The sequence below is a fragment of the Platichthys flesus genome, chromosome 5 (genome assembly GCF_949316205.1).
Source record: "Platichthys flesus chromosome 5, fPlaFle2.1, whole genome shotgun sequence".
In the NCBI taxonomy this organism is placed as follows: domain Eukaryota; kingdom Metazoa; phylum Chordata; class Actinopteri; order Pleuronectiformes; family Pleuronectidae; genus Platichthys; species Platichthys flesus.
In genome coordinates this window covers 10,861,160-10,887,740 of record NC_084949.1, presented here as the reverse complement: position 1 = coordinate 10,887,740, position 26,581 = coordinate 10,861,160, and the positions used below count along the sequence as shown (strand labels likewise).

General features: G+C 44.4%; 1 protein-coding gene across 2 annotated transcripts in view; it reads right to left on the bottom strand.

The window, feature by feature from the left end:
* Window positions 1-327: 327 nt before the first annotated feature.
* mxi1 (max interactor 1, dimerization protein) overlaps window positions 328-26,581 on the bottom strand; it is a 29,364-nt gene continuing 3,110 nt past the window's right edge. For both annotated transcript variants that reach the window (XM_062387926.1, XM_062387927.1), the window contains exons 3-6: window positions 22,242-22,271; window positions 5,200-5,314; window positions 3,543-3,741; window positions 328-2,912 (exon numbers count right to left, since the gene is read on the bottom strand). In XM_062387926.1, coding sequence (XP_062243910.1) covers window positions 2,749-2,912; window positions 3,543-3,741; window positions 5,200-5,314; window positions 22,242-22,271 — 508 coding nt within the window. In that variant the 3' untranslated portion in view covers window positions 328-2,748. The remainder of the gene's footprint in view (window positions 2,913-3,542; window positions 3,742-5,199; window positions 5,315-22,241; window positions 22,272-26,581) is intronic.

The following is a 26,581-nucleotide window of genomic DNA, read 5'->3' as shown; positions in this document are numbered from 1 at the left end:
TGCCATGTCCAACAACCTCAACAGGGCTCTGCCAGAGAGCTCTGATGTCAAACTCTGTTCACCGTAGTGACGTCCTTCGGAGGAAAGCGAAGGATTTGTTCTTCTTTGTTTTCTTTTTCACTTGAAATCCTCAGTGGGAGGCCTTGTAAATGTAAGACACATTTTTTTTTTCAACTACAACACAAGTTTAATAGAGACTACAATCCTCCTAAAAGAGGAAAGTGGAGTTTTAGACCCCTGTTTATTGTGTAGCAACCGGCTCAAACTGCCAGTAAAAGTCTTGGCTATCAAATAAGCCTTGTGCAGAGGAAGCCCCCCCCCCCCCCCCCCCCTTCAGACCCCCTTAAAAAAAAACAGGTTTGGCCTTTTTGTTTTTCAGCCTATCCATGTTTTTCTTTCAAAGATCTGAATTCATCGTCACAGGCATAGCGTAGGAGAGGTGGGAAAGTCGGCTCCGGACAAGGCTGACGACTCTAAACAGGCGGGCTCAGCATTAGGAGCAGCTTAGGGACCAATTACATTTCAAGTGTCCATCAACAAAAAAAAAAAAAAAAAAAAAAAAAAGATATATATAACAAACCAGCTACATTTTCTTCTCATTCCCTCCCACCCTATGGACCCTCCCCCTCCAAAAAAAATTGAAGAAAATTCAAGGAATAATAATAATAACGACAATAACCCATAAAATATACATTTCTTAAAATAAGGAATGAGGAATAATCATCAATAGGTGGAGTAAAATAAGACAGAACCAAAATAAGTTAACTTTTCTTTCACCCCGTCGCTTGGGTTCTTCGAGGGACTTGAGAAATAAATATTCAAAACGGTGGCGCTGTTTGTTTTTCCTTTCTCTTCCAGACATGAGAGGATTCACGGGGACTGACGGCAGGAAAGAGAGAGAATAATAAAATCAGAAAAACGTGAGGAGAACTGTGGTGGAAGTGCAATCTGTAACACCAATGGAGCTGGGATGGCGAACAGTGACATCATCATATAACCCGTTTTTTTTTTTTTTCTCCCCCCCTGCACCTCAGACGTTTTCCTCCACAGAACACCTGACCACCAGTGGAATGAATGCCATATGCAGCATTTTTTAACCCCCTGTTCATGAACAATACAAACACGAGAAAAAGAAAAAAAAAAAAAAAAAAAAGTCTAATAAATTATAAGAGAGTGACCCACAGACATCCTCCAACACACGTCTCACTGCAACGCTTTTTTTGTTTTTGTCGTTTTGTGTTTTTTTTTTATCGTGTTGGAGAATAAATCGCCTTTCCTCCTCTGGGAAGCAACGGAAACGAGTAACTCTCAAACGTTTCCATCAATAAAAACTGAGCAGAGTTAAATAGTGTCCATGCCACATCCACTGTCACTCTGTAGAGGACGACATCTTTCCGTAAATCTGAATCTAAAAAGCACAATAAACACAGGTCAACCAGCAACAGAGGCAACATGTCTAGCCATGAGCTCTACCCTTTTTTTTGTTTTTAAATCTCTTTTCTAAACTTTTATTTATTTGAGCTATTTGTATGTACAAAGAAAAAACTAGAAATCTGTTTTTTTTGGACGGTCACACACACACACACACGTGTCTTTAGGGAGAGGGGAAAAGAAACCGGGAGGGTTTTTAAACTGATGGGACAAAACAAAAATAAAACTACTACAAGAGTTATTGCTTGTTACTGCTGGAAAGAGGTTGGGCGTCTATTCCAAAGTTTGTCGACTTTTTCGTTTGGACTTTTTATCTCTTTTACTTCTTGGTTTGTTTGTGCTGTTTCTGTGGACAGCGCTAAAGTAGGCAAGTGCAGGATGGCTTGTTGTAGCTGCTTGTCGAGGGGGAAGAAACCAAAACGAAAACACACACACAGGCGCGCACATACACACACACACACACAGTTACAATTTCCACTCTTTGAAAATGCACTGAGCACCCACATTCGATAGGAATGTATTTTTTCCCTCCATATATATTTTTTGGGGGGTTGTTTCCCTCCACACTTGGTTGGAAACAATCATAACAGACATGCTTTGTTTGCTTTAAAAGCTTAGTGGTTGTGTATCTGATCTGCTTTCCCATTGGTTTGTCTCACTATAGCACCAATTCAAGTGTTCCAGCTTCAATCAGGGGCTGGAAAGATGTTGTTTCAGCTGTGTTGATATGGCAAAGTTCACCCACAGTGTTCATTGAAGTCCCGATTAGATGTGCTCCCGATTATCCCGGCCCAACACCACAAAGGATTGGGATACGGAGGATCAGCTCCAAACACACACACACACCCACAGGAGGAGGGATTTGGAATTATTTCAACATTTAAGTGCATTTTGAATCAAATTGGGGATCGATTGTGAATCTTTAGAAAAAATCCAGACATTTTAAGGTTTGGAGTAAAAAGGAGTAAAATCAATCATTCATTTCAATTGCAAGGTTTTAAAAATCACGGTGCTGTATCATTTTTTTCACGTCAACCAAGTCTCTGACCTCCCTTTAAAAGAAGAGAAGAAGACCAGAACCAGTCGTCAGTCTCACATCATATGGGTCCCTGGCAGGGAGGGCAACTAAAATGCTGGGAGCAGGCGAAGGGGGGGGGGGGGTGCTGCTCAGACACTAGCTGGGACCCTGGGTGTCGTCTGAGGTGAACGGGTGTATGCATGTAGGCATGGCTGTGTGGATAAACAGATGGGAGGGCGGCTGGGTTTGGCAGGGGGGGTGGCGGCGATGGTGGTGGGCGTACTGGTGGTGGGGGGGCTCTAGGAGGAGAAGGCAAGTTTGACACTGCAGGAGGAGTAGCCCTCGTCGCTGGCCATGCTCTGCAGGCTGCTGTGGTCGTCCAGGTCGCTGGTGCTGGCCGTGCTCACACTGTCCAGCTCTCCATGGGAGAACTCTGTGCTTTCCACGTCCACCTCGATCTCCTCTGCAGCCGAGAATGGAGAGATGGAATCAGAAAAGAGAAAAAGAAAAAAAATCTGTTCATTTGAGACTAAGAAACTGATTCTGTGAAGCACATTTGTGGCAATGCCAATTGGAGAGGGGGAAAATAGAGTCACGTCAGGATACATGGAATTATCTATAAGCAGACTTTTGTAATTTTATCTTTAAATTGTGCTACAAATATGCAGTATAGAAGTGAGTTCCAATTTTTATAAAAATAAATCAGGCTTTGGCTACACAGGCACTGGTATAGTCAATTCATTTTGATAATAAAAACATAGAACATCACTATTTGTAACATAATACTAGGTAGAGCAGTATTTGTAACAGCTTTAATATAAAATGCTGATTCAAATGTCTTTCCTCTAACAGTATATTACCATTGAAAATAATCAATTTGACTCATTAGAAACAATCCAGACTACAAAATATTAAATAATATAGAAAAAACTAATATAGGCTTTAACATTACTATGTTAAATACTTCAAGATACTTACTTTCAAGAAGTATTTTGACATTTTAATCTCTATCCCACAAATCGGTGGTTGATTAAATTCACTTTACAAATAGTCCCAGAGGGGCTGCAACCGGTTGGACTGTGGTCCCACTCACCTTGGTCAGAGTCCGAGCGGTCGGAACAGAGGGTGGAGCCCACGCTGTCCATACGTATCCTCTCGCCCTCCCCTGGGCTACTCTGGGCTACAGCACCGCTGCCCCCCCTCAGCAGCTCCAGCTGACGGTGGAGGTGCCTCTGCTCACGCTCCAGAGACTCCAGCTGATACTGGCTCTTCCTATCCGCATCTTCAAGTTTCTGACAGGGGAGAGAGCAGAGGGGGAGATGGAGAATAGGTTCATTATTATGGGGGAGATAAATGTCGGCGTGTTAGCCAGAATTCTTTTTAAAGGGGGACAAACAAATAGTGGGTGATGACAGACTGAGGGCGAGACAGTTGAGAAAAATACAGTAGATAAGAGAAGAGGAACACCTTAAGAAAGAATGCAGATACTCAGGAGATAGATGTTGATGTTCTGTACAGAGATTCCTCTGTTATTGAAACACAGTCAAAACCTCAACCACCCATTTGTAACGTGTTGTGTCCACTCGGCTCTTTGCTTCACGTGGACTCCTCTGTACTCGCCACCTCTGTTAACTTCCTGTGCCATAACATCGTAAGCAAGGGCCGTGGCATGGCCTGATACGCTCCATGTTGTAGATCTAACCTGCTTGCTTTGTGTCACTGCCGAACAATGGGCCATCAATAAGTGATGGAGAGAGAGAGAGAGAGAGAGAGAGAGAGAGAGAGAGAGAGAGAGAGAGAGAGAGAGAGAGAGAGAGAGAGAGAGAGAGAGAGAGAGAGAGAATGCGCATGTTTGGTAGTGTGTGAAGTGTGTTTGTCCAACAACAATATCGGATTTATGCCCCCCCCCCTGTCTGTTATGTGAAGCACGCTACCCGGGCCTTTTCACACATGGCCTGCTCAGTCTCAGTCATGTGCCTGTATCCAGCGTGGATGTGAAGGCATGAAGCTGATGTCTTAAGATGTTACACACGCTTCTCACGGATTATCAGGCAGAGGAATCATGTCTGACGGTGTCATGTGTAGTTAAATGTTGATATTTCACTTTCAGCCCAGAAACTGGAACAGAATGGTGCAAATTAAATTTGAGATTGAATGTGCCCCTGAGAAAACATATCATGTGACAACCTACGTACACCGGTGGACACAGGAAGCAAATTGTCTACTCTGCAGTCGGTTGCTTGGTAACAGAAATTACGATGAATGGTGTTGAGATGGTGAAAAGTAAAGAGCTATTTTCAGACATTTGAGTCAGAGAATGTGCAGAGTTTGTCTTTCTCATATGAACAACTCAGCAGGAGAGTCTCCGCTCAGAGTGACAACCGGGTGGAGCTGTCACTGGCTATAGAAGGGTTGGCAAAGCTTATCATTCACTGCTGGTTGATGTTTAGTTATGCACTGATAAATCTATGAAAGTGTTAACCGGCAAATGATTTGGGGCTAAAGAAAAAAGGTATGGAGATACAGTCCCCGAATGCAAAGGCCAGGCAGCAAAGATCAGAAACACTCATTTAGACAAGGAGGTGCATCTTTATGCATTTGTATCAACATGTTTTTTGCCTTTTTTAGCAAAGCATTTAAATCTTTGCTCAGTTTTGTTGATATGGTTTTCTTCTTTCGATCTGTGTTTTATATTTGTGCCCAGATATGTGACCAGGACCGGCCGTGCTGATGCTCTGCTCAGCCTGTACCTTTATGTGTGATTTGGCTTTGTTGAGCAGGCCCAGGGTGGTGTGGCGGTTGCAGTCAGGTCCCAGAGGTATGAGGGACTTCAACCGCTCCAGACACAGCCGCAGGTGAGCTCGTCTGCAAAACAGGACGACAGAGAGACAGAGGGAGATAACGATTAGATACATCACAGAGGACAATGGGGAAGTAGTTGAGGCCCTGGACAGTAAAATGCATTCCATCCGGGTTTGTTCAGGCAGACGTGGTTTAGTGACTCACGTCTGTTGATCACTCTTGTACAGGTTGTAGGGTGACTTTTAAGCAGTAAATTCCAGTTTCAAACAAGTTTGTCTAATTTCCAGCCATTTGCTACTTTATACAAACCACCAGAGGGTTATTGAAAGAACAGTTCACCCTTAAACCCAGCGATTGGAGTCTTTTCTCTTCTTCTTCTTCTGCTGTATTTTTCTCTATAATCTTGCACATGTTTAACTGCCTCAACACAGATGTCAAGCTATTTATGACTTCACACCTACTTCAAGCAAAAGACCCAAATTTACAGCTGTTTTCCATCGGCTGTCATGATTTCTGGATTTCTCCCTTTAAATAAACCTGCTGCTCACCAAAATGCAAACACTACACTGTCACCTTGGGAAGCAGCCTCATTAAGACACCCTCGTATTTCTCTCCGAGATCCGGCTCATGTGTTGTAAATCCCCCCAGCTTACAGTTCAACGACACAGCAGGTTACATATGATTCATGTCTCACATAAGCCCTGAGACGCTACATTAGCCTCTGCTGGTATTTCAGTTCTCGCAAACAACAAGTTTCAGCTGAGAGGGGGGGGGGGGGCAGAAATGTGTGAGGGCATTTCCTGGACCCTGCTTGTCTTGTACTCGCTCCATCATCCTGACAGTCCCTTATTCTGGACTATCTATCCCGCTAATGGCCCGGAGTCGAGAGGTAAAGAGAGATAATTGTGGCTATAACACAATCAGCGCTCCATTAGCAGGGGCTGCCCTTTTAGCGTGGCCTGGAGGGAATGGCGGAGAGACATTAAGAGTCAGTGGAATCAGTGGAGCGACCCCGGGCTCTGGAACTATCTCTGTGGGGGCCCAAAGGAGTCGAGCACGGGGGACCGAGAGCACACCGACTTCACAGGAATAGACGGCTCTGTGCCACGCTCTGCTGGTTTAAGACTGGTGGAGACATGTGAGCGATGGCTGGAGCATGTCTGTCTGTGTGTGTGTCTGTGTGTGTGTCTGTCTGTGTGTGTGTGTGTGTGCTGAGGGGAGGTTAAGATATGCATGGATGGCGCTGATAAGAACACGAGAGCAGTGCAAGCCATTAAACCATTACAGTAAGCACGTGTGTGTGTGTGTGTGTGTGTGTGTGTGTGTGTGTTTTAAGTACATGAACAAGACGAGTGCTGCATGTCTGGGGAGTGAACAAGGAGGTGCCTGATTCAGTCTGTCGTGCTAAAAGTTTGGAAGTCACGAGACGTAATGTAAACACACACACACACCCACACACATACACACCCACTCACAATGAGTTAAGAAGTTTGAATGATGACTGAATCAGTCTGGCTCAGGTCATCTGCCTGTGTAATCAGTTCTATTCACAGTGGAGACAAGAGCCCACCCCTGTTTCTTATCTGTGAAGGGTCTATCTGCGTTTGCCTCATCTGTACCTCAAACCACCATCTTTGCCCCTGAAGTGCACACGTGCGCACACACACAAACACACACTCAAACATGTCTGTCTTTGAGTATTCAAACTAATACGGGACCAGCAGCATGTCCTAGACTTTTCCCTTAGGCGCTCATAACGAGTAGTAGTAGCAGTGATGGATTGTTAAGGCTAAAACGTAGTAGTGTGGATGTAGCCACAGACCGCTGGACAACATGGCTGAATATTTGTCTCGGTGGTTACAACTCTGTCAATTTCCTTCAACACTGCGCATAAGATTAAGATTAATAATACGCGATTACATGGAAACAAGCCCTTAAGTGTATTTCTACAGCAATTTGCCATATTTTCTACACAAGAAATTTCGAATGAAAAGGCGCATGTGCAAGGAATGTTTTAACATGGCTGATTTGCCATTCAATTATTTATTGTGCAGCTGGGGCTGAAGGCCATGCAGACACAAATCTGATTTTAAGTTACATGGTTGAACGAACGCATACTTGCTCATGAATGCTACATTTTTTTAGTTTTAAAGCTTGTGCTCACTTAAAAGACAGCCTGCCTGATCTCTCGTGTTTCCTCAGCTACACACGCAAACACTGTTTTTCCACACATGGTCAAGTGCCGCCTGATGAGGGAGGCTGCGAGGGCAGGGCAGGACACACTGCTCATGTAGAGGCCTGCGTGTCTCTCTGTCTGGCCCATCAGGCGTCGAGTTAACAAACTCCAGACACCGGAGACCACAATCTTCTCCCCCACACCCATCCATATTAAAACAACCGTCTCAGCAGACAGCCTCAGATAACCTCCACTTACAAACACTCCTGTCCTGCTGCCACCCTCCCTTCTCCCCGACACACTGACATGACGGACGTATGGAGGAAGCAACGGACGTCCGACCGCAGACAAAAGTATCACCACCTCTCTATCGTTGCCTGTGACCAAAATATGACATTATGGTTCTTCGTGCTGAGACCTCGATAAGTGATTGTGGTGAGAGGCATAACTTGTCGGGCTGCTCACCACTTTTATGCCAAGTCAGTGTGAAACCACAAATACCACTCCACACCCATGTGATGCTGATGATGACTATGATGGTGGTGAGAGGGGGTTGGAAGAGAAGAAGAAGTCTGCCAGGTTTTCAACTCCTGCAGAACTTTTCTGGTCTTTTCACAGATACACTTTTCACAGTGTACTGTGCGATGCCTTCTTAAATAAAGCCATTGGTTGGCAGCTTTTAAACGTTCTGTGCCTCTTATCAATAGACAGAAACACGAGAAGCCTGCATGGCATTCGTGCTAATCTCTGGGTGCACGACATGCTTTACTGTGGAACACTCTGATAACTACAGAGGGCAAAGAAGCCCCACAAAGCATCAGAGGGAGTGGCGGAGGAACAGCGTGTACTTCATGTAATGTTGTGTAATTCATGGCTATCAAACTGGACGGTCTGGGGAAGGCAAGTCCAACTGGAACTTCCATTTTCAGCACAAAAGTATTTCAAACGAGGGCAGAAAAATCTGCAGATTAATAGCCTGGAGCCGGAGGCCACTTCAGATAAAGACAGAGACACATTTATCATGGTGGTCTGCACCACCAGCTCTGCTATCTCGCTGAGCCTCAACTGAGATCAGACTAAGAGCTACCGGTGAAGCTACCAAGACAGGTACCTATACCCTGAAAAGGTTTGTTTATCATGTAGACCCAGAGCTAAGGAGCTTATGCCATTTGCAGCTTACAATATGAGTGGCGGCTTATGACCATAAATACCTGTGTGCTGCAGCCACAGTCTCTTTGCCTCTGCCCTTGTGAAGCCACGGAACACAACAACCGGTTACAGGGCTTACTTTTTTTGCCAAGTTCTAGGAAAAATCTGATGCAGATTACTGAAACAGCTATGGATTTACTGCACAGCCCAATAACTTCATGTCCTCGGGTACTTAGGCTAAGAACTGGTCAAATAAACGTATATTTAAAGAATGCAACATCAGCAGATCACAATCAGACGAAGTAGGCTGCTGTTATTGGGATGGATGTCGTGTTGAGTGGTTAAACTGTTTTACTAACATAGGCTTGTTTGTTATGGCAATTAGCTTATGTGTATTAGAGTGTTGGTCTATAAATGGTGCAATGATATCCTAAGGCAGTGGAAAGTGTTAAATGCATGAATGACCAACAAAAAACAGCCAATGCTAATGAAGGCTATCAGTTTCAGTTTGATATTCCCAGTGATTAATGACTGGCTCAGCGAGCTGTAGGTTGCCTGAATGAGGAACTCTCCATTTGTGGCATACAACAACACGTGGCCAGTTGCTACCAGGACCTGTGCTCAAAACTGTCACGCACAGCAGGGACATTGAGTCCCTGTTTTCCTCTTGACTTCAGCAGAGGGAGACTCCTAGGAATATAAGCCAGCACGACGGCATCGCTCATTTGGTTTTGGTTTGTTTCACTGGCGTATGGTCTCTCTCTGTCCGTGAGGCAGAGAGCTCCGGTGGACCCAAGCCTTAACACAGATTGATTTATAATGCAACTGGTTATTAAGAGGAAAAAACATCTAATGCTGCTGCTGATCCCGTGCGAGTTTATTGGAGTCACCTGAAACTCAAAGAATGAACGTGCACAGTCATGCTGTACAATGAAGTCTCAATAGGATATTGGCTGGGTTTAGAAATTACCTTCAAACATTATGAAAGTATATTAGGAGGGAAACCAACGCTCCATCGTGACAACCGCCCCTTGTTGGCCTCTACAGGTGAGGCGTAAACAGGAGAAGCTTTTTTTTGTGCCTTCTTATCGATAGGAATTGATTCAACATGTTCATTACGAGCATATTACATAACTAACAAAAAGAGTGAAGATTGAGGTGTGTAGAAGTCCTCCAACACACACATATTGACTCCCACAACCGATTGGCAGGACTTGCAGGCTCACTACTGACACAGCCAGCCTTCCCTTCCTCTTGAGACAATGGGGCACTTCCACTCTAGCAGCGTGTGTGTGTGCCTCTTTCATGTGTGTGTTCCTGTGCCTTGTGCTCATGATGGGCCCCAGATGGGCACTCAGGCAGGCAGGCTCTGCCTTTTTGGCGTTGTGAGCAGGCAGCCAGCCGGCCCCGGGTCACTGCACCACACCTTCCCTCATCACCTGCCCTCCTCTGTCATCTCGACTCCTCTGTGAACCACACGTACACACCCACAGCCATTTTTCTCCCATACAGTTTTTCCATTCTTTTTCCTTGTGTCGATGCAAAGTGAATTCAAACACAATGCAACAGAAAATAAAAATTCTAAATTCTCCCTCTTCCTGTAGCTCTATTACTTGTTGCTGAAATGCGTCAAACTGCCTCCAAAGTGTCTGAAGCCGAGTTCTTTTTAAAGAGGCACTTTGAAGCGTTCCCTGCTGGGATGGAGGGGCTGCCCACCTCAGCTCTAACACAACCTACCCACATCACACACCTCTCGTCAGCACAGCTATGTCTGCAATATCCTTCTTCGCCCTTGTAACAGCCACGCACTTGTACAAGCGGAGTGCATGTGCCGTTGGAGACACCGAAGGGCAAAGGCACTGCAATAACATACACGTATGCATATTCTGATTAAAAGGTACCTCTGCGTTAAAAACTATAGTGTGAGACTCAACTAACATACTACAAAAATCCCTTTTTAAATGTGTGTTAGCATGACGGGAACAAAACATCAACACGCTGTCATTTCAACATCATTAGAACGATAAGAGCAATCACTGCGGTAGTGCAATATTACAGTGCCTCTGGAGAAGTCATTAGAGACAGTAGTGTGAGTATACTGTGAACAGACAGAAACTAACATCGGAACACATCCTTAGTCTGCTTAAATGACTGCCTTGCTTTTTATATCAATCAATCCAAAATGTATTTGTATAGCCCATGTTTAGGAATCACAATTTGTTCCGAAGAGCTTAAAGGGACACCTCATCCAAAAATGAAAATTCACTCATTATCTACTCGCTATGCCTATCGTTGTGCGGGTGAGGTGTTTGAGTCCATAAAACACTTCTAGAGTCTAAGGGGGTTAACTAGAGCAGAATTAATATACAATGAAGTCAATGGTGAGTCCTTTATCAGACATCATAAAATAACAGAAAAACCATGACATGCCTCCATACTGCACCTGTAGTGTCATCCAAGTGTCTGCACGCCCAAACATTAATATTCAACACCTTGTCTTTAGCCTCAATGTCCTCTGATATTTTCCGACAGGTGCATTTAGGGGCCGTCGGAAATGCTAACGTCCGCTAGCTTAACAACTTATGGTGGACTTTTAGACTTAGTACTTGGTGCAAATTATCTCGAATTTTAATGTCGGGGCTTCGGGACCCTTGGATGACACCACAAAAGCTGTATGGAGCATCTTGTGTTTTTTCTGTTGTTTTATTACATCTGAAGATAGGTCACTATCAGCTACACTCAAAACCTTTAATATGATGCCATATTCCTCTGTCCTTAACCATCAACAAGAGAAAGGAATAACTACAAAAACAGGTTATAAGGTAACAGGAATCTTTTTAGAATGGCAGACCAAGTATATATGTACTTGAGAAAGTAAGATACGTGCGTCACATCAGTTGAGTCAGAATAACAAAGATACATTTGTGCAAATCTGAATCCTGACATTTCCTGTGGGCAGTCAGTATCCAACGGAGAGGGTGGTGAGCAGAAACAAAGGAAAATACATATTCATGTACTGCTCTTTGTCTAGAAGGAAAATAAATGGCAATAAAAGAACACCTGGGTCGGAAGAGGGATGCGGACAGAACTGTAATTTTTCCCCTTCATCTTCTCAGGACACAGACGCAGCTGAAAACAGCCGTGACAAACTTTGTCACTTGTTTTTAGGTTATACTTATTTTTTTCATTCAAAGTTGCTGGAACCAACACCATTAGTCCAAGCTTGAGCGGTGGAGGGGGGAGAAAAAAAATTGCTGCCCTAGATTCCGAACTTGTGGATACTTAAATAATGGATAAGTTCTCATGCCGTCCAAGATGGCTGACATAATTACTGTAGGTGCATGCTCTTAAAGGGGAGGGTCAGATCTCCAGCCCGGAGAGCCAGTTGATACACTTTGCTTTGGCAATCCCCCACTCTCGAAAACCCATTTAACACAAGCACACATGCTCGCACCCACACTCCCAATTCGACCTACTTCTAATGTGTGTGTGGTGGGAGAAGAAATCTGACACTTCACCCAGTTATTACACTAATTACACACCACCAATGATCGTCTCAGTGGTAAATCGTTTTAACTGACATGTAAAAGGACATTAGGACATCATTACACAGGGCGGAAAAAAAACTGAACTTGACTTTGTGAGCAAGTTCCATTGTTCCACTTCTACTTTACTCCGTCTCCTGTGTCAAGGCTCATTCAAGGCAGCCGCATATCACGATTAACGGTCGTGTCAAAGTTAACCGGATTAATTACAGTATTTTGTGACGTAATGCCTCATTTAGAGGAGAGCAAGTCATCTCCATTGAGCGCCACGTCAACTTAATGGCAAATTAACTCACTATGTGGAGGAGGGCAATTAAATCAAAAGCAGAAGATGTGAGCACAGATATGTTCTGCGCTTTGAGTATTATTTTCCCAAACATACCAAATCCATTATTACATGGGTAAAAATAGACAACGTGAAGTGAAACGCCAGCTGCTTTAAGGTAAATGGTCCCCACCTGTCCCACGGTCAAATCACATGGTAGGCTTCCTCTCCAGCAACGTACATTGCCTATAGTGAAACAACATGTTAACATGTGGTAAACTGATCCACACTCTGCAGATGGTGGCATTTAATATACATGGGGAGGGGCAGGTCTGGAGCCACATGGCAGCCTATACATTCGTACCCCCATGATGCTTTGCTGTGGCTGTAGGAACCACCATGGAGCACAGGATGCATAAAAAAACTAAACTCTTTGAGCATTTCTAGCGCCACAATATAATAAAATGAAGTGGCTGCACTTGGCTTAATGTTCACGTAAACAGAGAGAAAAAATCACATTACAACCACAAGAAACACAACGGCCCTCTTGTGTTTGCTCTCTACCTCTGTTTACTGGTTCGCTGGTTTAAAACAAAGAGCAGGGTTGTTTTTTTCTGCTAAAGATGCCCCCTTCTAGGATTCTCTTGGGAGGGGGGTGGTGGTCATTCTCTCTCTCTCTCACCCCGCCCTCTCTCACATGACTGCTCCCGGGTTACAGCCAAGGTCACATGATTACACACAAAGACAGTGGCACCTGACTGAATAGGTTGTGTTTTTATAGGGGAAACCACCACTCACTAGGTTGACTGCTGGAACAGTCATCAAAGAGAGTGTAACAGCCCGTCTGCAAAAAGCGGAGCCCGCTTTATGTGCTTTAGCCGAACTACAGCTTTATTATCCGAGCTATAAATGGAAGGTTCAGGAAATGACACATGCATGCAGATGGAGACAAGCTTATGTGTGGAACTGGTCTGGACTTGGACAGCAAATATCATTATTCTAGGTTTCATTATTCCCCTTCATGTGAAAGATTTACGTTGGCGACTTATGATCTGACAGATGGTTCAGCCCGTGGATGGCACATGATATGTAAGTAGCGTTTAAGAGTCACTAATACCTGGCACTGCAACACTGAGTCCTAAAAACCTATGGAACTTTAGGGCCTTGACATCCTCATTACCATGGCGACCAAAAACATATACAAGAGCTGTGCACTGAGGCTACACCCGAAAGTTGTGTTTTTTTCCGTCTGCAGATGAGGAGCAAGTTAGTCCGTCACATTTTGTGCACACGCACACACACAAGTTTAGAGCAATCTCTGCCTTACAGCGACTGTAGGACCTTTTCTTTTTTTTATCTGACAGACGGATGATTCCCTCCTCTCTTTTATAAGGCACAGACAGATGGGATAGATACAGAGAGAGTCGGCGCAACATAGAGAGGGTAAGAGATGTAGATAGTGGGGGAGGAAGAGGGAGTGTGCTGCCTGTGTAATCTGCCCAGAAACTAGCCATGGGCACAAAACCAGAGTCAATCTGTCAGGAGTTTCACTGGGTTTAGAAATGGAAACGACTAAAATCGACTCATTTCAACTGCCCACTCCAACGTGACACAAATATCCAAACAATGTGAAATTCTAGTACAAAAACATTAAAGATGAGCATGGTTTGTGTTGAGCACATTGGTCCACAATGTCACGAGTGCAGGAATTGTGCGCATGATTGGCACCAGTAGATATTTAACCCCTAACCCTAAAAGATTAAGAGCAGTGCTCTACTTATGGAGCTACATAGAATTGAGGACTGAGTGAACTGCACCAATAACATTCTGTTCTGTGATGGTTTTGACAGTGACAGCAGCTAAGTGGTGATAAATTGTCGAAAAGGTGATGATTATCTCTTCGTTAACACTTTTTGTGTCCTGATACATTATCATGCTGACCTTGTGCAGAACGCCCTGTGTCCCAGGTCCTGATCTCTACAATCCTGCACTGAGGGTTTTACTAGACAAACTCTCAATTGTTGAACATGACAAACAGGGCTCAGGAATGAGGGAATTGCTCATCTCTTTCCCAGACACGGTACCGATTTTTGGTCTTCGTGATTAAGCAATTACTGGCAAACGTTGGGATTCATGGGACCTACATGCTGAATTCTGGTTCAATGGCAGGGAACAAAAAATAAATACAAAGGGGGGTAAGAAAATAAGTACAGATGTGGGCGGATGATTGGGAACGTGACTTTTATATTTCTGAGTATTTAGGCTGTTGTGACCTCAATCCCATAAGAGATTCAGTGCGGAAGGAAGAGAGCATCTTTCTGACTGTTATTTAAGCTCAGCATAAAAACTCATATGGATTCAGGGCTGAAACTACACTGGAAACTGTGGGCAATAAAGTGCAAATGGGAGATGAAAAATCAATTTGGGCAGAAACCCACCACACCCCTGCTAAACTTGTCCCAAGGCTAAGAAAAGTGTAAGGTAATTAAAGGTAAATTCAGTTGATTAGGCAGGCCAATACTATAGTCACGGCAAACCCAGCTAAAGCCGCTCCGAGCCACACAAACAGCATCCGTCACGATGCATAGCAACAGTGCAGGAAGAGGGGGATGAAGGACGGATTGAGCACGGGGAGGAAACAGAGGAGACGCGAGATGATGGAAAAGATGGGTGAGTCTGAGAGAAAGGGGGATGAAAGAAAAGAAGCAGCAATTTGCCCTCTTCGGGCAACGACAAAGACACAAACGTGCTCACACATACAAACACAAGTACACGTGCAGAGTAGAGAGGCAGAAAGAGTGAGAGCGAGAGGGTGGAGGGGGTAGCACTCAGTGTATGGCAGGGCCAAGAGACTGTGGGGCTCAAACCCATTGCTAGCACGTGGATTAGTTCACACATGCATATTGCCTTTTAATCTGCTCCACTGACACAGGTTGGAGAAGAGAGGGAGATAGGCAGAGAGAAAAGAAGGAGAGATACAAATTGACGGAGTTAAAGAAAGAGAGGACTGTAGAAAGAGAGGGTGGGGGAAGGGGGGTAGTATGGAGTTAGTGGGACGGGGGGAAGAGATGATCAGATGATGGAGGACAGGGGAAACTACTACAGGTGGTCTACATGGGGCTGCTGATAGTGTTGCATGCCATCATGGTAAATTGTCCTCAGTGTCTTATCCGTCTAAATGATGAACGTCCCTCAGATTTTTCCACAGTGTTCCATCAATGACAGAAAACCAGCTAGCACGGCCATGTGGGTGACATGCAACAATTGACTCAAACTGGGGATACTCAGGATGCCCCTCTATCCTCACTATATCCTTAAGCCCTTCTGCAACTTTTAGGGTGAGGGGCAAAGCTTTGGATTATGACTCCAAAATGCCTTTTCTCCTAAATTGGGCTTGGTGTAAAGCCAGGAAGATCCAGCCAGATGTTGGCTCTGGGGGCAGGATAGGGTGGGAGGCATACAGACATACTGTACATGTGTGTGTGTGCGTGGGAGGGGGTTGCCCTGAACGACCACACACTCTTTTCAGCGATGGATGTGTTTGACTTTATCCAATAGCGGGTGGAGGTAGGCGTCTAATCCGCATGTTCAGATCAATATTTGATGCACAGATACAAGCACATGATGCACCCACTCACCCAGGTTAAACATCATATGTCTCGTTAAGTGACTTAGCCCAGTTGGCATGGAGGTTGATCCAATGGGGTTGAACTTCAGTTCTTAACTGAGAAATGGTGAATCGTGACAATCGACATATGCTCCTGATGATGAGTAAGAATGTGAGTTAGCAGTTGCAGGAGTGAGGGTGGGGACCTCTCTTACTGCTTCTTCATTGCTCGGTTGTCATTGGTGGAAACACGGACCACTGTGATTGGCCAGAACGCAATGGTGTTTCCCCCTTTTTCCCCAGCTGTACAGCTAAAAATAGAATGCACAGTCAGATTTAGCCTAATTGAGTCTGTCTTGTATCTTCAACGAGCATCCTATTTTTCCCTGTCTTTCTATCTTCATCTCTCCCTCTCTCTCTGTCTCTCTCCCTCTCTCTCTCCCTCCCTCTCCTTAGGGTGCAGATTAAGTAAGCTCAGCTGCTAACATGACAAGCTGCTCCAGGAAGGAGGAAGGAAAACAGGAGCATTTCTTCCTGGAACAGTATGTACCAGCAGCCTCATCCAACAGCGCCAAAGTGGGCTTATCAACAAGCCCGACACAATGTCGTTAATGGCACAGGTTGGACAGCACGTTGCGTGGGAGGAGCTGAACACTTTGCAGTAGATTGCAGTACAGACTGAACATACAGTCCCTGCTTCAGGATTATTCACTTGAACACCAACAAACAAATTGATCCTATTTCAGTCAGTCAGAATTAAAAACAGGCTCTGAGTCACACAGCCTGGGCTAAAACCTGCTGACTAGGCCCGTATGCTTGTCCGGCCTTAGTTCGTGTGGTTACACTGTCCTTCCACAGAAAACGGTCTGGGTGCACTTTTGCAGGATAAGGGCACAACAACAAGGCGCCAAGATAAGATGAGTCAAGGGTCATAAAAGCGGGATGAGAAGTGAGTGATGGGCGAGCCTTCAAGTGCCGACATCCAGTCTCCCTGTGTGGGGCCTTCTTTACACCTGTCTGCCGAACATCTGTCTGGCGATGGATTCTGAGGATGTGAGGCAAAATAAGTGTGACCTCTGATTCTAGACAGTCTTCAACCGTCTGACAGAAAGCGATAAGAAATGTCCACAGAATCAAACCAAGCCTGCTGTCATATCATCAGAGTTCTCACTCGACACTTCTCAAAACGCTGCTTTCGATCTTACATTAAAGCATTTGATACTGAAATCACAGCAAAGGACAAAAGACAAGTTGATTTTGGAGAACAATAAATTAAATGTGTCATGAAGCTACTCCATATAACAAGCTGAAATGTTTTATGTAAACCATTTCCCTTAAGTTCTGTGTATTTTCCAATTACTTGATGCTAAAGAAATTTCCTTATGAACCTTCTGTCGATGTCTTGGCTGAGGTGAGTATGTACATTCCTGTTTATATTAGCACCAGTAGTTCAACGGCCAAAGTATACAGAATAAACAGGGACAACTTCCAGCAACAATTAGTCACCTCCTGAATGTTTGTGGTGGCTGCAGCAAATATCTTACCCTGATACTGGCTCATGTCACACTATGTTAATTACAGGGCGGAAATGCTTACTGTGTACACACACTGACACGGTGGGATTGTGGATCCGGCTTGCGTGCTGCCCAAGACATCCCTTAGTCAGGTGTGTTTGACCTATCCCTCTGCTCATCCCATCAGCCTGTCAATTATGTCCTCGTCCTCTGACATTGTTGTTAGCTAAGCCAATGCCAAGCAAGGCTATTAAGGACTAGCACCCGGTGGCCTGAGGAGTGGCGGGGGTGGGGGCGCTGGGAGGTGGGGGGACAGGGCATGCCCCAGCACGTGTGCGTGCTCTAGCTCCGCTCACCAGACCAAAGATCAAGTCCCTTAAGCGGCTTTTCTGAGCCAAGAAAAGCTTACAAGTCGTCACGTTGATCAGAACAAATGGTCCCAGTTATAGAGCCTGCAGCAGAGCCTGAGAAGAGGCTGCACTCACTCTGCAGACAACAGGGAGCCCGGTGAAGCAGTTTGGCTTTCTTCAAGAAGCCTCAGCACAGCCAGGGAAAATGTAGCCCAGGCTTATTCATGTTTGACTGCGCAGCCTACCCCAAGGCTGGAACAGCAGTAGTGAGTTTATAGACCACTGGTTAGAAAGAATAGAAAAGCATTAACAGAGTTCCAACAGAATCTGTGACATCAAGCTATATTCAGTGGTAGGGCTGGGTATGAATTGACAACCTTGAACTTGGATAACGGTTCAGTGGTTCAAATTCCTTGAGCTGACGGTCTTAGCATTTATTTGTTGCATTGATTCAATCGCACACCATCGGCAGCAAGTCAGATAAAATGGAGCCACATGTTTTTTTCTTAGCTACCATATGATGCTCAACTTAGTCAAGCTACTCAAAACACGTATGTGAGCCCTGTCTCTGCCTCTATAACATGTTCTTATTAGATAGCCAATCACAAGCTTCATTAGATCTTGGTATAAGGAAGATGCTTGCTTATTAGTTTGCTGACACGCTGATCAAATTGAATCATCAGGTATTGAACTGTGGTACAAAATGACAAGGCATCTTTTGATACTCGATAATATTATTCAGACAGTACCATACAAATATTACAGTTCAGGTCCAAGGCCTTTTCAACAGTGAGATTTGGGTTCTGGTGTGGAGTGCATGTTCTTAAAACTACTTTCTGACATTTGGCCTTGTGCCTGTAACAGTTACATATAGTTAGACACAGTCCTTTCAGTAAAAAATGATGTACTCATCTACTTTGCAGCTAAAGAAAGAGACCTTCTGTCAACACACATTGACAAAAAATAAAAACAGCCGTTCAAGAACCCCCACAACAATCCCAATGTTGACCATATTTTCATTTATTATTAAACATACAACTGAGCCATTACCAGCCACCCAAGGACAACAGGCTCCTGACTATAACGGACAAGACTGAGACTTTTTAATATTCCCCAAGCAAATGCTAAAAGGTGTTTAACTAACACTGTTTGCCCACCTCCCCTCATAAAGACTCTAGCAGAAAAGCTAATATTGCAGCCACTGTCTGGGTAGTGGGTATTATACACCTGGCCTGATAAACAATATTAACAGGAATAGATTACACTGGAGGAGGAAAGTACATGATAGGTGACCGTTCCCGTGGATTTGTTGTAACAAGTAAAAGCTTGTCGTACTGATTATCCATAAACAGAGTCATCACCCAAAAGGGAAAACAACAGCCATGAATCTGAGCCATCTTTGTCTTTACAGTGAAACAATTCCTCTCCATAGAAAACAAGGATCAACCAATGACTCTCCTGAGCTATGAATCTGGTATCAACAAGTGTAGAGGAAAAGGGACTTATGGGCGAAAGGCTGTGAGATCAAAGAGGCGACACAGCCCATGCAGCTTTTTCCTGTTACTGCTACTAAGGCAGTGTAATTTAGTGGTGACATTTGGAATTGAAATAAGGCTGTTAGGAAGAACATGATCAAAGAGGCAGAGCCTCCACATTATCTGGTACCGATGCACAGTGTGAGCATCTACAATGCCGCCCCCCCCCCCCCCTTCTGCACCTTTAATCCCCATCCTGTGGTCTCTGCTGTCACGATGAGTCTGCTTGTCACAGGGGTTATCAAGACCTGTGGTAGCCATGCAAGGCAAATCGTCTCACCGGCAGCAGATATACAGGGGTTGATAAGAGTAGAAAAGGGCCTCAGTCAGACTGAACCATAAAGGAGGGGCCTCCCAATTTACAAGACTTGAAAGTCTGCTGGGATGGAACGATTGCTGTTTCTGCTGCTGTTGTGGACTCATAGTATAAGCCTGAAATATTTGGGTGAACAACTATGCCTGATACATATAGCTTACAGTAGGGCATGTGCTTAAGGGGAATTGGATTAACTTCTGGCAAAAGGGGGGATTATTAACGATTCTGACTTTAAGTGTGCTTCTTAAAAGATGGATTACCATTTCAATTTCTGCCCTCTTCCCTTGCTAATGGAAATTCAGATTAGTTTAGTACTGTTCAACTTCCAAGCAACAACCTCAAGCTCGCTGTGTCGATTTGAAAATGAAGACTGGAGCAGGGGGAAAAAAAGCAGGCTGCATGTATCTGGATGAGGTAGTGCAGTGTTTTACAGGACAGTCTGTTCCTGGACCACTCTGTTCTGCTGCAGCCCCATTTGAGTCTGCACAGATAAGTTAGGTGGAGCCAGGAACAGGAGGAGGCAGAATAAACAAGTTTCAAAAGGATGTAGAACACAAGACAGTAAAATAGACTAATGCTGTAAAATACACACATGCATAGGCAAATCACATTGTTAGTCTCTTCATTCTAATTTGGCTATATTAGTTTTATAATGTATAGAGTTGCATTCTACTGCTTCATCAAATTATCTATTTAATGGTTCATCACAATGCAGCAACCACGATTCAGAATGCAGTGATTCCTTCTGTTCTGTCATCTTCAGTCATTACACTACTCTGCTCTGATTGGCAGGGATGATTCTTGGCCATAAATGGCCACAAAACAAAATAGAGAGGATGCCTGCAAAAGTGTGGGGGAGAGTCAGCCTTCACACTGTGTCGTAGGAACAAACAACTGTGCTGGCAGCTTTCAAAAAAATGATTTGTGTGGGTGGAACATTGGGAAAAGAATCGCAACCTGTGCCGCAATCTGCCGAGGCCAGTCAGTCGGCCGGCTGGCCTTGTGGTGCATCGCACACGAGCACCGAGATGACACATCAACTCTTGTCTATATTTAACTCACTGGACGCCTCTCCTTCCAATGTTCCCATTCATTTAGGAGAGGCTGCCAGGGAGAATGGTGAGAAAAACAGGCCGAGGTGATATGTAATTACACTGAATGGATCCATCCTCCCACATCCTTTCATTGTACCCACACCCTCTGAGATAATGAAATGGAAGGCAAAGCTTTTTTTTCTATTTACCATAAATCCTGCAAGTCTAGCCAATCTTATTTATGGTGTTCAAGAAAACCCTTTACCGCTTGACTCTCGGGCCCTGCAAAGTCACGGAACATAAACACCAGCAAGCAAACCTATGTGGGTGGTGGACTCAATCTGATAAGGGCTTCTAAGAAACCAGAGTTTGCTCTCTTCAGAAGAGGATGTGGAAAACCATCATAACCTAAGGTCCCCCTGAATTCTCCACATTTCTTCCACTGCGGATACTATCTTGAATGCAGAGATAGACATCCGGATAGAACTATGTTCAGGCTTGAAAAACACTGAAAGGACATTTTGTCCAGATTTAAGCCTGAAACATGCTTCTGCGTTTTCACGGGCCCGTAAGCGCAAGAGCCCTTCCGGGTCCCTTACGTGCTTATGTATCCCTCCTTACGTGCTGACGGGTGTCGACCCCCTTTTCTAAAATTTACGGCAAAGCGCCGCAAGCTCACTCAGCCCGCAAGGCTGTGATTGGTCTGCTCTACATCCCTTCTGGAGCTGCATTTCCGGTTTCATGCCCCATAATACCGGCAGAAATCACGGAAGATTTAGAAGAACGAATATGGACCAAATAGAAGAGCACTTGGCAGAAGATATCCGATAGTAAGTGATAGTGATCACTTGTATAACCTGTCACTGACTGGCGGATTTGTCCGCCAGAAAAAGGCTACGAGGAGCCGCAGTGGCTATGTAAATAAACAATCGACGAAGAAGAAAGAAGGCGTCTCTAAGGTCGTCTTCGACAAAAAGCATTACTCCGCCTAGTGGTGTGGCGCGGAATTGCTTTGTAAGACGCACAACGGTTTGGGAAGCATGAATGAAAACGAGTCTTGCGCCACAGCGGCATGAAAAGACGCAGACGCAGTCGCAGAAGCATGTTTCAGGCTTTAGGGCTGACTTTGTTTCCACTTCTACATGCCAATGAAAAAGCATATTTGTATCAAAATAAGCATTAAACTATTGACATCAATTCAAGCTCTGCCTGCATGCACCCATATGACTCAGAGCCCTAAGCAACAAAACAATTGCATAAGTTTTAAAAGGTACAAAAGAGTGTGTGCGTGAGAGGGGGAAAACAATGAGGTAAAAGGATTGAATGTCCTTAACTGAACACAGGTTAGTCACCGCTTACTATTGTTTTTCAGGACCTGAAGAGCAGGAAGTGCTTATTAGAAGAATCTTATGGGGAAAATGAAAGTAGAACCTGATTGACTGAAGGCTCTGCTCTATGATTAAAAAGCCAAGTGTTTTGAAAATGTTATGCCAACTCACCTATTCTTCTCCAGTTCATTGTGTGTCGACCTGCAGAAGAAAGAAAAACAGGGGTTATCACAAAAAGAGCTAATGTAGACTTTTCATACTTAACTAGCTGAAAGTGCTGAACTATAGTACCTGCTCCTCCTGAGAAGGCACTACACTCTGGACAAATATGGTGCAATTATTTAATAAAACTACATGAGGTAGACAAACAGGGGCAGAGAGCGAGAGAGGGGCACACTAAATTAGCTTGTCCAAATCAATTTATGAAATTATTAATTAATCCTCAGTGAGATGAACTCTAAACCCAGAGCACCGGAGCCTTCACACTAACAGAATGTGACAGTCGGGCATGCACTGTGGCATTATACAGCCTCTTCTTCAATAATGCACAGCACAACTCTGTGTGTGTGTTTGTGCATGTGTGTGTCATTGCAGCCACTTATGCTCTCAGAAGTTTTCAAGCACGCACACACACACACACACACACACACACACACACACACACACACACACACACACACACACACACACACACACACACACACACACACACACACACACACACACACACACACACACACACACACACACACACACACACACACACACACACACACACACACACACACACACACACACACACACACACACACACACACACACACACACACACACACACACACACACACACACACACACACGTCCTCTGCATGCAGCACCCAGGGTTCAGCACTCTGTTAATAATGTAAAGTGAATCAGCTGATCCCTAAGTGAGTCTTTGTGTGGCAACATACTGAAGGGAGACAAGCCCTCCTCCTGATAATTTAAATGGCCGAGTTCCCATCCACACACACTGCACTCAGCCTTGCTTCAGGGGGTGTGTGTGTGTGAGACAGGGGGCGTCTTCTGAGTCATTTACACAGAATTTCTCGATATTGTGGGCTTACAACACTGAAACACAGTTTGCACGTAAGCTGCCATCTTGTTGATATTGAGGCAGGAAATATGGAGAAAACCGGCAATAAGAATGGGAGAAGAAGACGGTAAAGAGGGATGAGAAACGAGAGACAAAAGAATGTTCAGAGCTGTGGTCGAGTGTGTCAACATCAGCCCTGCCTCCCAGGAAATCATTTTTGGTGTTTAATAATTCACACCAATAAAAACACCATATGTCCGCATTAGAATACATTACTGTTCATGTTGTTGGGTATGCAAGACTGCATGTGTAGTCAAATGTGGGAGCGCATTTGATTCAATGTGATGAGTTCTATGGCCAGTTTGAGCAGCTGCTATCACAGCAAAACAAAAGGCTCACATGGGTCATTTCCTGAAAACCTGTGAGTTCCTAAGTGCTCACCCGCGTGTTCTTGACAGATTTCAACTTACATATTCCAAAACCTTGTAATAATCATGTATAACTGTGCTCTGCATCACATCAACCACACACATATAAAAAAAAAAATAACTGATCTATCTAAACCAGCAACATCTGTTTAGTGTAGTCACAGCCTTGACATAAAATCGCAGTCCATCCACGGATTACTGAAGCTGATAGTGAGTCAGAGATAGTTTCGCTAACAGAAGATGAGTATTTCAGAGTGCACCAATTTGCGTCATCGGCTTTCATTGTGCACTAATTTTGTGTTGCATGGCAACCCGCATGCCAATTTGTAATATTTTCCAAACTTGGAACATTGCATCATAATGTGTTTCAGTGTGGTTTTTAACAATGTTAGCTTTCTGGCTGAATGTCATTCTTGACGAATCTAAGAAGTGTGGGGAGACGATTAGTCGTGTCCTCATCAGGCAGTGTACAAATGATTTGTTTTCAAAATGACTGTTTCATCTTAAAAAAAAGACAGCAGGAAATCAAATGACAGAGTCTCTTCAGTGATAGAAATCGCGGTGGTTAAAAAAGTGGAAATAAGTTAGGAGACTTTCAGTTATTCTATTCTGTTTTCAAAAGAGAGATAACTTTAGACATGTCACTTACGTTGTCCCTTAATCTGAAAATGAAACAGGCCTCAATTCAGCACCCCCCCCCCCCCCCCCCCCCCCCCCCCCCCCCCCGAGTCAAACACCACACACTTAATCTCGGTACGGCCTCTTATTCTGAGAGATCAATCTAAGTCAGCTCGCTGTCCTATGGGCTGTTATCATCACAAACCCCTCTCCCTGCCTTCTGAATCAGATATCTGCGTGTCTGGACTTCAGCAACAATGCAATGCAGATTATAAAAAGGCTCAACGCCACACACATCTGCAGCATTTCCTTTATGTAGGTGTGTATGTTTGTGCGAGTGCATATTAGTACACACAGAGTGGGTCAATGAGATAAAGCAACCCTGCTATAAACGGTAGGCAGGAGGGGACAGAGTCAGATAAGCTCGTCACTTTAAGCCCCAACATGCTACAGGGAAGAAGCGGGTATCTAAAGCAGGGGCGAGCGAGTGCCAGAAAGCCATCTACCATATGTTTAAATAAAATGTCAAGATAATATAATTGTTATAATGAATGCATTATAATCTCTAAAAGGCCTGATAACTATGAACTGAGGGGGTGACTGTAAGTGAGGAATGATCATGAATAGTAATATGACCCATGAGGTGAAGGTAAAGTGCCATGCTCTTATTTGAACACCATCATATGTCAGTAGTGAAATCTTCAAGTTTTTGTAATTCTGAGCGTACACAGAGACGATGATCCAGCTGTAGACGTGTTGCTCAGACCTCTCGGGTTGAGGAGTAATGCACATATTTCTGCAGACTCTGTAATCTGACAGTGTGAGGTGCTGAGAACAGCTCTAAGCTCGGACTAATTAGCAAGGATTCTCACCTATGCCGGCAAACCATGAATAGAACCATTGAATAACGTAGAGCGCTAGAGACCCCGACAGCACCTGGGATATCCATATAATGCTGTTTTCTTGGTTTGTGAAGTGTGCAGCTCCGATGGGAATGAAATGAGCTGCTCCACGATATGAGGCTGAGAAATGGTGTTAGATGCTAAATGGTGTTACCTCACTAAGTGAGCTGTGAACGTGTCTCTGTGGAGAGCAATACCAACACCGGGCATTATTCCTGCACGGTCTCATCTTAAAACCCTTCAAGGGGGCTCATCTCCGTTCTAAAATTGTTCCCCATAGAAGGAATATCTTATTGCTTTGCTACTTTTTAATTTAACATGAACAAGTGCAGCATTCTAAAACACAATTAGACTATGTTTTCTTGTATTGTAGAGTTTTCCTATAAGGAACAATTCTGAGCAGGCATTATGAATATCGCCTTATACCTACATTCTATCTGATTATGACTGTTGCTATGCAGAACTAGGCAGTGTTCTGCGCCCATGATGAGTAATACGCAGTTCCTGTTTGTGTCTCGCTCTCGCATTAATATTAAAAGGCTCAGAAACCGAAAGAGAGACAAAGAGAGAGAGAGTGGGGCCTGCATTTGATGTATGGCTGCAGATTAATGTAAGCAGCCTAACATCAAGAGAAAACACAATCACACTTGGTCTTAACTTGAGAGATCCCCGTCTGCCTCTCTGACTACTAAATGCAAGTTTGTGTCATCAGTGAAAGCACTGTGCACAATGAGGGCCTTAATCTCAGTGACAGCTCATGATGGGATTACCAGTGACATGAAGGAACACAAAAGAATAGATAATAAAACCTATGTTCTAAAAAACAAAACGCATCACTGGCTTTAAACCGATGCATGCAAACAGTGCACAGGTGCTTTTCTTCGTAAAACAGTGCTGCACATGGAAGTGAAACAAAAAAAATCACTGATCACCCTAAAAAATCATCATGAGTCCTGAAAAGGCTCCACGTAGTCACCTTTGGATGTCTGCAAACAACACCAGCCATAAATAGCAGCTTTTCCATTTAAGGGCATAACACAAAACTACCTCCCTCTCCCCCGGCGTAGAATACACGTGGCACGCGGAAAAAAATACGCTTGAGTGCCACAAACACCTTTGACGACCCTCATTTGAAAATAGGACAATGGGTGATGTGTTTATTAAACCAGGACTGAGCAGACGACACAACGTTAGAGGGGACCTTTTTCCCCTTTCGGAGCCAACACTTTAACCACGGTCCCTAACCTCAACCACTGCAGTCCGTTTGACAATCAGCTGATGAGAAGCTAGAGGAGCTGCTGCTGCCCGCCCCCACACCCCCCACCGATGCACACAACAATTAGACAAGCCCCGACACGTTTCACCACACAGCTTGTCTTCTTTCTTTTGCAAACTTTAGTTGTTCTTCTCCATCAGGAGGGTGTGATGGCTGCCGGCTGCAGTCAGCCCACGGTGGCGGCTCTGTTGTTTATCAAACCCTGCTGCCAT